This window comes from Trichosurus vulpecula, chromosome 6 (assembly GCF_011100635.1).
Source record: "Trichosurus vulpecula isolate mTriVul1 chromosome 6, mTriVul1.pri, whole genome shotgun sequence".
Lineage (NCBI taxonomy): Eukaryota > Metazoa > Chordata > Mammalia > Diprotodontia > Phalangeridae > Trichosurus > Trichosurus vulpecula.
This window is the reverse complement of record NC_050578.1, coordinates 137,589,851-137,604,515: the sequence shown is the minus strand read 5'-3', so window position 1 is coordinate 137,604,515 and position 14,665 is coordinate 137,589,851. Positions and strand designations below refer to the sequence as shown.

The window sequence follows — 14,665 nt, the reverse complement described above, 5'->3', positions numbered from 1 at the left end:
CCCTCCCTCCGAGTTCTCTCCCTCCTTCTTCCTCCCCCCTCCCCCCCGGAAGGCTCTGTGGACCCCCTTGGGCTGGAGCGCAGGAAAAGGGCTCCAAGTAGGGCAGCCTGGCTGCCTGCCTCGGGAGCCCAAACGTGCAAGTGCATGCCTGCACCCCGTCCACTTCTGTAAACACCACGGAGGAAATGCCTGTCAGAGGAAATCCTGTTCCAGGTTTTCGAGCAGTCCCCGTGATGGACACATGATATCATTGGAGGCGGGCCTCTGCTCGGAGGTGGAGGTGGAGGCTGAGCGCTGAAATGCGGCTTCGGGGCGTGCGGGGCTGGCTTCTCCGAGGCGGGCTGTCGCAGGCGGCCGGGCGGGCAGGCAGGGAGCTCGCGGGAGTTCCAGCCCGGCTCCCGGAGTGGCCAGGCGGCAAAGGTGCGTGTCTGGAAAGCTCGTTCCAGTTTTGGCATTAGGTAGGAGCCCTTTCCCCTCTCTCTGCTTCCAGGGGCGCTGCTGGGGAGGGGGAACGCACGGGTGAGAGGGGCTGGCCTTGGCGGAGGAGGGCAGCGCTGGCTTTCCGCGCCCGCTTCACCGCCAGCCTCCCGCGTGGGAGCAGCCGGGACGGACTTCCACCCTTTGCCCACTTCTCCCCCCGCCCTCCGCCTCCCCAGGTGCTGGGGCTGTGTGGCTGTGTGGCTGTGTGTGTGTGTGTGTGTGAGAGAGAGAGAGAGAGAGAGAGAGAGAGCGCCTCCAGGTCTGCCCGGGCTCTGGGCATGGATTCCAGGGCGCGGACCCCCTTTCCCCTCACCCTGTGTGTGTGTGTTACGGGGTGGGGCTGGAGAAGTGTCCCCGGGACCTCCCTTTGCAGTCCCTGCTGCCGAATCGGGCGGGGGGCGCGGGGGGCGCTGGCTCCTGGGTGAGTGAGCTGGCTGACATGCATGTCTACGGGGCTGCTGTCAATCACCGGGAGAGCAACAGCAGGCACATGGTAGGCAGGCAGGCTGGCTGGCTGCCTAGCTGGGGGCCGAGGGAACCGGAATGGGAGCCCCGGCCCCGGCCCCTGTCCTGCGCCGCACGCCTAGATAACCACACATTTTACTTAGTGGATTCTCTCTTGCCACTCTTTTCTCCACAGCAAAGGAGAACGTGGACCTGGAATGCCGAGAGAGCGGGCTGAAGCTGCGCCCACTGCCTGCTCAGTGGGCCTGAGCTGAGCCCGGCAAGTTGAGGCGCCGGCACGTTGTGCCCACCCTAGAAGAACCGTTGCGGGGTGACCGAGGTGGTGTGACAGCATCCTAGCCTGGTGAAGAGGAGATAGAAAGACTCCACACCACAGGACATCTGCCACTGAGACGTCGTGGGGTTCTTCAGAATCCCACCCCTTCCCCGCACAAAAAGGTGGTGGGGGGGGGGAGAGAACACTCCCCAAATCGAAATCCACCGAGACTCTGGACAACTTTCCTAAAGGAGCCCCAGGCGTGTCCTTGCTGGACCCCTCCGGTGCAAATTTCTCCTCCCTGCCTGCAGACTAGCCAGCTGCATTCGGCTCCTATTGGCATCGTTGGGACTGACTGGGAACGCCGCTTTGAGATCCACTCTTTGCATCCAGGACTGAGGACTGTTTGCTCATTCTTCCCTCCACCCCGCCCTATTTTGGAATTCTCAGCATCAGAACAGCGGAGATTTGAAGGCTGAGAAACCTTGCAGTCAGAACTGCCTTTAGACCCAAGGATATGCTTGCTTCTCCCTCCTTGTGCTAATCCTGTCCCTCTCCCTCCCTCCTCTTTTTCTTTTTCCTCTCCCTCTAACTTTTTTCGGGAGACACTTGGCAAACCCCGGGGGAGCACGCTACCTGCGGAAGCCTTGCTAGACGGAAGCCCCTTGGAAGGGGGTGTTACTGCTCATGGCAAGCCCACTCTGGTGAAAGGCAGAGAGCTGGGCTTCTCCAGAGAATTGCAAGCAAGAATTCTCTCCTGCAGCCAAAAGGGGGCCGGGGGAAAGGCTCCTTCCCGCAGTCACAGCAGGAGGAGGAGGCGGAAAGAGGAGGGAGGGGGAGGCTTTGGGCTCGCTAACCCTCGCCTCCCCTTAGTTCGGCTTTGAGGGGATGTCGACCGCAAGCCCCGGCTGCTCTGTTTAATGCTGCGCGCGGGCCCTCCGACGCACAGTGGGTCTTACGTGGAGCGGGGTTGGACGAATTCGCCCCTGGTGACCGCTCCGAAATCGGTAGGTGGGCTTCTGGGGGGACCACCTTGGAATACTCTGCTTTCAGCGGGGGTAGGGCTAGGGGTGGAGAATTGAAGGGCGCACCTGAGCTAGGGTTCTGTTGGTGGTTTGGAGAGGAGGACTCACACGTGTAGAGAGAAAATTGTGCATGTTCAGAAAGGGGGGAGGCCCCCCCCCCAACAGGTGCAGCCCACCCTCAGCCTCGAGGGGAAGTCCACTAGCCTGGCCTTGGCACCTGCGCAGGTGACGGGCCACCTCACCTTGACTTTCAGCTTTGGGTTCCCAGCCCTAGATACGAGGCGGGGGCGGGAGGAAGGTTGCTGGACAGCAAACCTCTCCATTGCTGGAGAGGAGGGAGAGGGTGGGAAGGGGGAAAAAGAGAGATTTCGGGGTAGGGGCGCCCGGGAAAAGCAGCTCAGCCCCGAAGTGAGCGGACTAGTTCCCTTCTCTCCAAAATGAGTGGGTTGGGACGGATCGTTCCTCAAGTCATTCTTAGCTGCCCGGGATCTGAAAGGGCTGCCCCCTTGCCCCCAGCCCCTGCCAGAGGCGATGGAAAAGGTCCTAGGTCTGTCGCCCTGAAGGAAATGGGATGACTGCACTGTGCCCCTGCCTGGAATCCTCGTTCCAACCTCTCCGAGCCCCACAGTCTCCCCTATGGCCATTCTCTCCCTTAGTTTTGGAGGGCACAGTTCGGTTTTGCTTGCTGGGTGTTGGATGTGTCCATAAGGTTGGGGTGGGGGATGGGGTGGAGAGTGGAGTCGGTCTGTTTGTCTTCTGCCTGGCAGATTACCCTGCTGGAGACCCTTAAGAGGGAGCCCTCCTTCGGGAGGAGATTCTCTTTCCGATCTGAGAAAGAGGAGAGAGGTGAAAACAGTGTGTGGGTTGCCCGCGTGGGTGCCTGGGGCCTACAAGTGTGCGTGTGTGCGCATGTATTTGTGCATGTATGGAGCGAGCCCAGCGCAACCTCCCCCAGCACAGCGCACGGCAGTAATAAGATCTGCACCTAAGCTGCAGTCTGGAACCTCCCCCCCTCCCCGCCCCCCTTTCATTTGCTAGGGCTGTACTTGTTGAAGTGGGAAGAGAAGGGTGGAGGAAGGTGCGGCCACTTTAAGAATTGGCACGCCAGCCTGACTGAGGCAATGCCTCTTCTCTGCAAAAGAGGGAGAAAACTGATTTTCATTCATAACTTTTTCCCCTTCCTGCCTTTCTTCATTTCTCCTGTCTTGTCCCAGCTGTGCACACAGAAGGTGCAGGTCTCCCTTCCTCTGTCCCCTCCCGTGCTGCTACTGGGATACTTTGCAGCCCCCAGACTCAATTGGTGCCTCCACTCCTTTCCCTTTCTTGGAGTCCAGTCAACCTCTTTCAGATGAAGCCCCGACAAGTTTCTGAATCTATGTGTGTCCTGGGCCTGTTTTTGTGCACACACTCACCAAGGCCTTTAAATATCTGCCTGGAAAAAAACGTCAAGAACAGCTTTGCTTTCCTCTGTCCTTTGGTTGGTACTGCTAGAAAGCCCTGCTGGGATGGTATTAATATTATGCTGGAAGATCCACAGGGCATCCCATTCCACATGTGCCGGAATTGTCCAAAGATTTTATTCCTCCTTTTTCTTCCTAGGGAATCATCAGGAAAGGGACAGAGCTCACCCACTCACTGCTTGAAAATTGTCGGACCCACAGATTCATTGGGTCCTTTTGGTGTACTGGCCTTTTTTGGGAATCTAGACATTTGGCCTGTCTCCATAAGCTATTGCTTTTTGAAAATGGGATCTGAAGTGACTTGTGGTACCTTGATAAAGCAGTGAGATACTGGCACCTACCCTCTCCTCCAATTTCTGTTCTCTTGTTTTCTTTCTCATTTCGTGGATTTCGTATTTTGGCTCCTTTGCATTTGCAAAGCCTTCTGGAAAAGAGTGTAGAGTGTAGGAGTAACTTGAAATATTTTTAAATGGCCCTTAAGGACTCTAGAGCTAAAATGCAGCAGGTTATGAATCTGTCCTCCATGTGTGCAGAGAAGTTATTTTAAGGGGGTTGGGGAAGTTTGGCCCATCGGAGGCCTTGAATTTACAGTCAGGAGAATGAATGTAGGCGAGCTCCACTGAGTTAATGACATTTACTCTCACGGACATTTAGTAATAACTCAAATACACTTCCTGTTACGCCTTTCCTTTGGAGTGTCTCCTCAAGCTTCATTCCCCTCTCCTGTGACCCTGGCTCCCTGCCTAGTGTCTTTCTTCTCTGCTCCGCCCCGACCCCTCCTGGAATTGGGATAAGGTTATTGGTATCCTTGGGGATGATGAACTTCTTTCCAAAGAGTTTCGCACTGATCTGCAAAAGGAAACGGAGTGGATTCTGGTGACTCGTGTGCCAAACAAATTATAAATTAGAATTCTTTTGCCAAGGATCGGAGAGCAAATGTTTGGTTGTCCCCCAAGGATGTCAGGGTGCTTGTTTTCTTCCTTCTGTGGTTCTGAGTGGGCAGCCTTGTAGATTGCAAGCTCAAGGTGCCTGTCCCTTATTATTTTGCTATGTTTAGAAACATAGAAATAAATGAAACAAGCAGAAGTTTTCCAGAATGCCTTGAAGGCTTCCCAAACATTTGTTTTTTATTCAAACAGCATCCCATCTCAAAGACTTGTATTTGTACTTTTTAAAAGGCCCTTTCCCAAGAAAGACGAGATTAACTAATTACTTAAACTGACTGTCATAGAATTGTGCACTGGGTTACTTTGGAGAACTATTGACTATCATGCTGCCATGCTTTGCATCTGGCTGATTCATTTCATAATCGAGAGGAGTCCCACTGCAAAATGTCCTCTGGTTTTTGAATGATGTCTTTTTAGTTTGGGACCTTTTCCAGGGCTCTATAATGAAATGCATTCATTTTAAGTAGTCCAGGGGCCAGGGGAAGAATTGCCCAGAAGGGGAAGGCGGGGGTTCTGTCAGTAGAGGGCCCACGGCCACAGTCATTTGAAGTCCATTGCATGTGTAACTTCTTGAAGTCATGAATCTAGTGCTCCTAGAACGCAAAACTGAAGAATACCAAAAAATATCTCGATGTCTAAGTGTAAAAATCTTATCCTTGATGCAGACAGCTGACTAGTAGGGGTTATTCAATATACAGGGTGTCCCAAAAGTCTTAGTGAAGTTTTAAACTCTAATAACTTAAAATGGCATGAAGACTTTTGGGACACCCAGCATTTGTGCCCTCACTTTAAATCTGCCTGTTCTAGTTCCTCTGGCCTGCAAAGGGTCACATTGGGATTGCTTCCCTTCTCCTTCCAAAGTGGAACAGAAGTCTAGTTTTTGATGGCGTAGGGGCTCCTGCCTCCTTGCCTCCCCTGTGATGTTGTGCCCAGACTCTCCTGAAGTTGGCCTGTGGCCAGGACCCCTGCTGCAGGAGAACATTGCCAGGTGGTTCAGACAACTGGCGACTTGTCAGGATCCTTCCCCTCCTAAAATATTTCCTGTCATTTACTTTTGCTCCTTTTTTTTTTTCTTTTCACCCTTGATCTCCTTTTAGGATTTCAGATGCATGCCAGGTTTCCAGTGAATGCCAGAAGTCCAGCTCACTCCTCATGGATCCTCCAAATCCACATGGAAGTGGTGGGTCATTTGTGGTGATCCAGCAGCCTTCCCTGGATGGCCGGCTGAGGTTGGACCACGAGAGGGAGAGCCAGACCACCACTATCTTGTCCCTGGACCAGATCAAGTCCATCAGAGGCAACAATGAGTACACTGAAGGGCCATCGGTGCTCAAAAAACCTGGCCCCAGGCTAGCGCCCAGACCAGAGAAACATGAGAGGACTCATGAAATCATACCCCTTAACGTGAATAACAATTCCGAGCACCAACCCCCAGGCCATGTGGGGTTACCCACTAACTCCAGGGTTCCTGTACTCAGCAGGTCCACCAGTACAGGGAGTGCAGCTAGCTCTGGCAGCAACAGCAGTGTGTCCTCAGAGCAGGGCCTGCTGGGAAGATCCCCTCCATCCCGACCGGGTCCTGGCCGGCAGGTGGAAAGGGCCATCCGGTCCCAGCCTAAGCGGGCCTCCTCCATCACAGAAGACCTGAAAGTTGCCTTGAAAGAGGAACCCTCTACACAGCACAAGTTCATCTGTGAACGGTGTGGGAAGTGTAAGTGTGAAGAGTGTACAGCCCCCAGGGCCCTGCCCTCCTGCCTGGCCTGTGACCGTCAGTGCCTGTGCTCCGCCGAGAGCATGGTAGAGTACGGCACTTGCATGTGCCTGGTCAAGGGCCTCTTCTATCATTGCTCCAATGATGATGAGGGGGACTCCTATGCAGACCACCCCTGCTCTTGTTCCCAGGCCCATTGCTGCTCTCGTTACCTGTGCATGGGGACCATGGCCCTGTTCCTGCCTTGTTTACTGTGTTATCCCCCGGCCCAGGGCTGTTTGAAGCTCTGCCGGGGCTGCTATGACCGGATGACACGGCCCGGCTGCCGATGTAAAAACTCCAACACTGTCTATTGTAAGCTGGAGAGCTGCCCCTCTCGGGCTCAGGGCAAACCCTCATGATGAGGGGAGGTGGACTCAACCTTGGGATTGTCTCAACTTTCAGGTTGGGACTGCGGGTTTGTTTTCCTCTGCTCCCCTTCCCCTTAATCCATCCCTTCTCCTCAGGTCCCACCTTCACTCTCCTCTGCTGCTGGATTTCCTCCCTTTCCTTCTTGTGGATGAGCTTTGGATGCTGACCTTGCACCTGGCTCCCACCTTGGACAAGAGCCTCACGGCTGATCTGCCTGTTGTGTTCCTTAAATGACTTTCCGAAGTCATCCTTACACTCTGCAGTGTTTTGTGTGTGTGTGTGTGTGTGTGTGTGTGTGTGTGTGTGTGTGTGTGTGTGTATGTGTGTGTTTGTGTGTGGTTTGTGTGTCAATTTCCTTGTGGTGAAGTGCTAAAAGAATAACCCATTTAATTTCTGGAGTAAGCTAGGGAATGAATGGATTTCCCATTAGAATTATTTTTCATGGGGTTTGAATCTTCCCTTGAGAGTGTAGATGTCTTTATGGTGCATAAAGTTTCTTTTCCACCCCTCTTTCCCTTTCCCTACCCTCCTTGCTTCTATCCTCTCTTCTCCTCCCTCCCCCCCAACCCTCCAGTTTTGGCATAGGCTCATTCCAGGGATTGCTAAGTGTGTTCCCCCCCCACCCCAAAAAATTCTGATTTTCTTGACAGTATAAATATTGTCCTTGGAGTCCTGTTAGCTGCTCATGGCTCCCTAACCCATCTATTAGATCCTTTCCACTCCTTACTACTACACCCTCCTCATTCTTTTTTCTCCCTTTCAGTTTCTGCTGTCATTGAGGTCACTTTGATTGCTAACCTGGGTGGTATTTGTATATCTGAGTAATCTTCTGGGGCCCCTACTCAAGTCATCTGAAACGTGCCTGGCTCCCTTTCTTCTGCACCCTCCTCACCCCCCAATCCCTACCTTATTGCTACAGGCCCATCAAGTTGAGCCCTGCAGGTGAGCAGACCGATTCCGACCTGACCCAGGCCAGCATTGCCTTAGCCACACGTTGTGGCCATGTCTTGTATATTGTATGTATAAATCACAAAGTTGAATTCTGACTATTTTTAAGACAAAAGTCTGTTAAACTTTTTTATTGTAAAGAATATTTATTATGTGAATCTCTATTATTTTATGATATTTATTGCAAAGGACTGTCGAAATGTACTCATGTCTGAATATAACAAAAATAGCAGTACCTAACAAAAACTAAGGGTGATGCAAAGAAAGTACCTATGTTAACTATAATGCAGAAAATATATTAATTAATGAAAGGGTCTCTTCATTTCTTTATCGAGCAGCCTGTGTGGTTAATGGTGACTTTGCCAAAGTGCCAAGTGTGGGTTTCATGCCTGACCCAATCCTTAGCCCTCTTTGCCCATATGGAATTCACTCATAGTCACAAACTGGGACCTCAGATTACATATTGGCTATTGCATGGAAAGTGTTTAAATCCAGATTTTGCAAATCAAATTGTATCTTAGATGTAAGCTATTTAAAGTAGCCCCCTTATTAAGTGATTTATTTTTATTATCATTTTTATTATTTTTATAAATTGAAGATTCCTGGTAATTGAATAGTCACTGAGTACTTCAGCTATGTGGTAAATTTTAAGGGAGGAGAATTGTTTTATAGACTCAGAACTATAGTGGTCCAGCCCAGCTACCTCATTTTACAGATGAGGAAACTGAGGCCCAGACAGCCTCTGACTTGCCCAGAATCACACAGATTGTAAGTTGCAGAACCACCATTTGAACCCAGGTCATTGGCCTCAAATTCCAGTGCTTGCATTACTGTCTGCATTTGTTGGGCATGTTATAGTGGGGCTTCCTTTCATGTATGAGTTGGTGCATGAGTGCTAAGGTTTCCTTCCAACTTTCAAATTCTGTGATTCTGTTTTCAGCCTATATAACGTTTTTTCCTTTGAGCAGATATAAACATTTCCTCCCAGGAGGTATTGAGTGCTGGGTGTAGAATCCAGAAGACCTGGCTTTGGATTTTCACCTGTGACTTGTGATTAGGTCTGTGACCCTCAGCAAATCACTTAACCTGCAGGGACCTCAGATCCAATAGCCGGGGGCTCAATTAGTGAAGAGTTTTAGAAAAAGAAAGCAATCCTGATTATATCAACACCCAATTGTATGGAGCCTGGTCAGTTTTGCAAACCCCTGGGAGGTAGTTACAGGTATCATTTTACACCTGAAGAAATCAGCTTCGAGACTTAGGGTCACACAGGTGGGATGTGTGTGAGGCAGAATTTGAACTTGGGTCTCCCAACTCCAATTCTCGGGCTTGATCCAACTCGCTCCTTACCGTGTGATATCAGAGATCTACTTTGTTCCATTCCCAGATTTTTAATGCAGTTTGTTCTGAGTGTCAGGGTAGAGCGATGCACCCTCTGAGTCAACCTGATTGGTGAGCCTCTCAAGTGACTTATGCAAGGTCATACAAGAAGTAAGCGGCAAAGCCGATGTTGGGACCCAGTCCTTTGACGCCCCCACCTGCCCCCCCACCCCAATTCCATGATCTTCACTCTCTATTGTGCTGCTTCCCTCTGGTTACAGAAAGGATTTTTCCCCCTTCTATAAACAAGCTTGGCATCTGTGCAGATCATCAGCGTCGGAGTCAGGAAGGCCTGGGCTCATTTTCTATCTTTGGCACATAATAACTGTTACATATTATATAACTATTTACAATAACAGGCAAATCACTTAACCTCTCAGGGTGCCTGCCTGGAAATTCTCTTAAGATTGGGAATCGATGATTTGTATCAGTGAAGGACATTTCCACACCTGGAGACACTTAGAGGAAAACATGGACCCAGGCCCCCTAATTGGCTTTGCTGTTTAAATGCTACAGCAGGGCTTCTGCTAGAAATTCCTATTAATTAATGCTAGTTGAGCCAGCTGCAGATGCTATTAGCTGGCATCAGAACGTGAGAGCGAGGTTTTCTCTATTCCCTGAAAGCCTGGAGATGTTTTTGAAATGTTGAGGAGATGGATTTCAGAGGGTTAGAGCTGGAAGGAACTTTAGGAGGTCCTCTGAGGCCCAATTCTTTTTTTTTTTTTTTCCAGAATAGGAAACAGGCCCAGAGACGTGAAGAACCTTGCCCAAGCTCTCCCAGGGCAGGGCTGGGTTTTGAATCCCGATCCTCTCACTAGCTCCAGGATTCAGGTGATAGTTTTAAAAGGACAGATATTGGGGCTTCCTTTAAAAGTTTAGGGTTATAAGGGGAGAAACTGAGATTTTTAATGTACTTTGTCTGGAGGCAAGACAAACAGATTCCAATGAACCTTCTGCTACTGACTGGCTGTGTGACCTTGGACAAGTCTCTTTCCTTATTGGGGTCTGTTTCTTCATCTAGGAGCAGATGGAGGCAAAGGAGGGCTGCTCCCTAAACCATGTATCTCAGGATTTTTGAGCTTAGCATTGGCAGTCATCGCCATGATCAAGCCAATGAGCTCCATTTATGGTTGAGAATGCTGAGGCTCAGACCTGGCCAAGGTCACATAGCTAGGAGGTAGCCAAGCTTCGACTTGATCCCAGCATCCTAGATTGAGAGCTGCAAAGGATCTTAGAGGTCATCCAGGATATCTCCCTTGTTTCACAGATGAGGGAACAGGCCTCAAGTGGCTAAGCGATTTCAGCAAGTTCACATAGCTAGAAAACAGCAGAGTAAGGATGGGAACATAGGCTCTCTTAACTCCTTGATTGCTTGACTGCTGCTCCTTGGATGGCCCCATATTGCTTCTTGTCCTGGAGCTAGGTTCCTCTTCCTGGCTATGTTATTAGTTTCATGACTGTGGAATAAAAGGCCACATCCCCAAAGCAGTCTCCTGATATAACCTCTGGTGACTATCTTTCCTTTTCTTCTTCAAGTGATGCCATTTATTTTTATTTTTTGGTGCTGGGCCAGTGCTTTCTTTGGTGCAGGGAACTACGTCTCTGTGAAGGTCCTAGAGAGTAGAAGTGACTTCTCAGCAACATATGGCCAGTAGGTATCAGAAGGAGAGCTCATACCCAGGTCTTTACCATAAGATCACTATAAGCACACTGTTTATTTTAAGTGCCTACTATTTATTTAACTCAATTCTGGGCAAAAAATCAGGGGCTTGGGGGATTTTTTTTTTGTAAATGAAGAATTTTTTATTTCTTTTCCCTCTTTTCCCATACTCTCTTATTTCCACCGATGCTTCCATTCCAATTTTTAGTAAAACCAATGGGTGCTGCATGCAGAGTCAATGTGGCATTATATATGATCGATTGCTAGGCCTGAGTTCAAATCCAGCCTCTGAAGTGACCTTGAGTGAGTCATCTTGGAGCTTTGGTTTCATCATCTACAAAATGCAAATAATATAACTATTCCATTCCATAGGAGTTATACTGGAGATAATATATGTAAAGCACTTTATCAAACATGTAATGTTATTAGGCTTAAGTGTGAATCAGCATGGTTTCATGAAGAGAAAGCTGGCCTTGGAGCCAGGAAGACCTGGGTTCAAGTCCTGCCCCTGCCACATTCTCACTGTGTGATTCCGGGCAAGTTACTTCACCTCTCTGTTCTAGGCAACTAAGACGATGAGTTGCAGAGATGCATTAGTGGAAGGAATTTTCTCACTTGGAAGTTCTTGCTACTAATGGAGTCACATAACCCTTCTCCATCTCTTTATTAATACAACAGAAAGACACCCCTTTTATTGCCATGAAGAATAGAAAATGTTTATGAATTTCCCTTTATCTCAGCCCTTCCCCTCTCTATTGATTTTAATGCTGTTTCTTAAAAACCTCAAAAGATAAAGCCCAAATGGACCTTTTCCTGGCAGATTGGGGGAGGGACAGGGGATGGGGAGATCGCCTTTTCAAACATCTCCTACTTTAAACCTGGTCCTGATTAGAATCACCAGCTGGCTACACAGGCAGAGTGTTTGCTTTCCATCTTAGGGTTGTGCCTTTCAGTCTTTGTTAGTTATTTCATAATCTACATTAGTTTACACTATGGTGATCACTCACGTGGATGGAATGGAAGGAAACGAGCATTTATTAAGCACCTACTATGTGCCAGGCACTGTGCCCAAAGCTTTACAAATAGCTCATTTGGTCCTCATAACAACCCTGGAAAGTAGGTGCTATCATTCCCATTTTACAGTTGGGGAGACCGAGGAAGGCAGAGGTGAAGTGATTTGGCCGGGGTCACACAGCTAGTAAGTGTCTGAGGCTGGATTTGAACTCAGGTCTTTCAGACTTCAGGCCTAGAACTCTCTCCATTGCGACACCTAGCTTTAGAGGTTACAAGTAAATGGAGTTACAGAAGGTTGGATCTTAAAACCACCCTTGGAGGAAGAGGGTGACAGTAGCTAGCAGTGTTTTTTCCTATGTTAACTCATTTAATTCTAAGATGCCTTTAAAGGTCATATTAGAGGGGAGTGGAGAGAGGATTTAGAGCTAGAAGAACTGGGTTCAAATCCTGTCCTCCATTTTGTGACCTTGCGTGAGTTGGTCCAAGCTTCTCATTCTTGAAGATCTAAATCTCCTCAGTCTAACAGGTAAGTGGGGGAAGTAGGGGGAAGTGAAGTGATCCATTCAAATTCACAGGGCTAGTTAGAGGAAGAGCTCAGACGAGAACGCAACTCGGCCTCCCAAACTCTGGACACACTGCATGGGGGCTGAAGGAGAGCTAGGTGGTGCTGTCAGAGTGCTGGATCAGGAATCAACCTGAGTCCAAGGTCAGCTCTAGCTGCTAGCTGTGAGACTTTGCGGAAGTCATTTTACCTGTCTGCCTCAGTTTCCTCACTTGTAAAATGGGGATAATAATAGCATCTACCTCCCATGATCAAAGGAGATAATATTCATAAGGAGTTTAGCAGAGTGCCTGAACACATAGTAGGTGCTTAATAAATGCTCTTTCCTTTCCTTAAGCTATACTAGCTCTCCCTACCCTCATTCAAGAAGTGTGCATCAAGCCCTTTGTCCTTTCATGGAAAAACTATGTGTGTCCCTAAATTTGGAATCGTGTTGCTTCTCTGATTACCTTATCCTTAGAGATGGAAGGGTCCCCAGAATCATGGAGTCCCACCCATCCCATTTTACAGTTGAGAAGTCTAGAGAGGTTAATGACCTGCCCAAGGTCACTCAGGTAAGAAGCTTAGATTGACTCAAAGGGAATATAAGTAGTATCTATTTTACTCATATGAATTTGTAAATAATTTAACATTATATTAACTATTAACATAAACAATAATTTTATATGGAAACTTGAAGTCCCTTCAGCTAACTGAATAAGTCAATACAGTAAAATTCAATTCAAAAAATATTTATAAAGGGCCTACTATGTGCCAGGCACTGTGCTAAGTGCTGGGGATACAAGAAGAGGCAAAAGACAGTCCCTGCCCTCAAGGAGCTTATAATCTGAAGCCAGCTGGATATTTGACATCTTATTTTAAAACCAATTTGAACATTTTTGTTTTCTGAATTCAGTATGTGGGTCCCTTTTAAGGTAGTCTTAAAGGTGTAATGGTTGAAAACCTGCTTCCTCTTTTACTCATTTCCCTGAGCATATGGTCACCATGACTGAGCTACACTGACAAACGACAAAAGGCATTCATATTGAGCTTCCCTTGAGGAGATTATATTCATTTAGGAGGCATAGTAGGCCAAGTGCTGGACTCAGGAAGATGTGAGTTCGGATCTGTCTCACTCACTTAATAATTGCATGATGCTGGGCAAGTCTCTTAACTTTTCCTAAACTTGGTTTCATTATGTGTAAAGTGAGGATAAAAACATTACTTACCTCACAAGAGCTGGAAAGAGCAAATGAGATAATGTATATGCCAGACATTAAAGTGCTGTATATATTCTAGGTCATTATTGGGGGGGGCAGTTGAAATAGCATATACACAGAATATACACATAGAATACATACATATACACAGAATTCACAATATATACACAGAATACACACAGAATATATACACACAAAATACATATACACAGAATACACAATATATACACAGAATACACACAGAATACATACACATACACAGAATACACACAGAATATACACACAGAATACATACATATACACAGAATTCACAATATATACACAGAATACACACAGAATATATACACACAGAATACATATATATACACAGAATACACAATATATACACAGAATACACAATGTATACACAGAACACACACAGAATACATATATACACAGAATACACAATATATACACAGAATACACAATATATAAACAGAATACAAACAGAATACATACACATACACAGAATACACACAGAATATACACACAGAATATATACGTATACACAGAATACACAATATATACACAGAATACATAATATATACACAGAATACACAATATATAAACAGAATACATACATATATGCAGAATACACAATATATACACAGAATACACACAGAATATACACACAGAATACACACATATACACAGAATATACAATATGTAAAAGAATACACAACATATAAATAGAATACACACAGAATATACACACAGAATACATACATATACACAGAATACACAATATAAACACAGAATACGCACAGAATATATGCAGAAAAAATATGAAAAGAACAAAACAATTTTAAGGGGGAGAAAACACTTGCAATTAGGGAACTCAGGAGGTCATCCTATAGAAGGTGGCCCTTGAACTGTGTGCTTTGAAAAGAGGCTGGAGATTCTTGGGGCAGCTAGGGGATGCAGTGGATACAGGGCTGAGTGCAAAGACCTGGGTTCAAATCCAGACTCAGACACTTACTAGCTATGTGAACCTGGACAAGTCACTTAACCCTGGTTGTCTCAGTTTCCTTATCTGCCAAATGAGCTGGAGAAGGAAAAGGTAAACCACTGCAGTATCTTAGCGACGAACCCCGCCCCCAAACAAAAA

General features: G+C 47.4%; 1 protein-coding gene across 1 annotated transcript; it reads left to right on the top strand.

Annotated features, from left to right (window-relative positions):
• The first annotated feature begins 265 nt into the window (after positions 1 to 265).
• Positions 266 to 8,014, top strand: SPRY1 (sprouty RTK signaling antagonist 1). The gene is made up of 3 exons (XM_036764639.1): positions 266 to 458; positions 1,121 to 2,208; positions 5,731 to 8,014. The coding sequence occupies exon 3, from the start codon at positions 5,786 to 5,788 to the stop codon at positions 6,743 to 6,745; it is 960 nt and encodes a 319-aa protein (XP_036620534.1). The 5' UTR covers positions 266 to 458; positions 1,121 to 2,208; positions 5,731 to 5,785; the 3' UTR covers positions 6,746 to 8,014.
• The last annotated feature ends 6,651 nt before the right edge of the window (positions 8,015 to 14,665 follow it).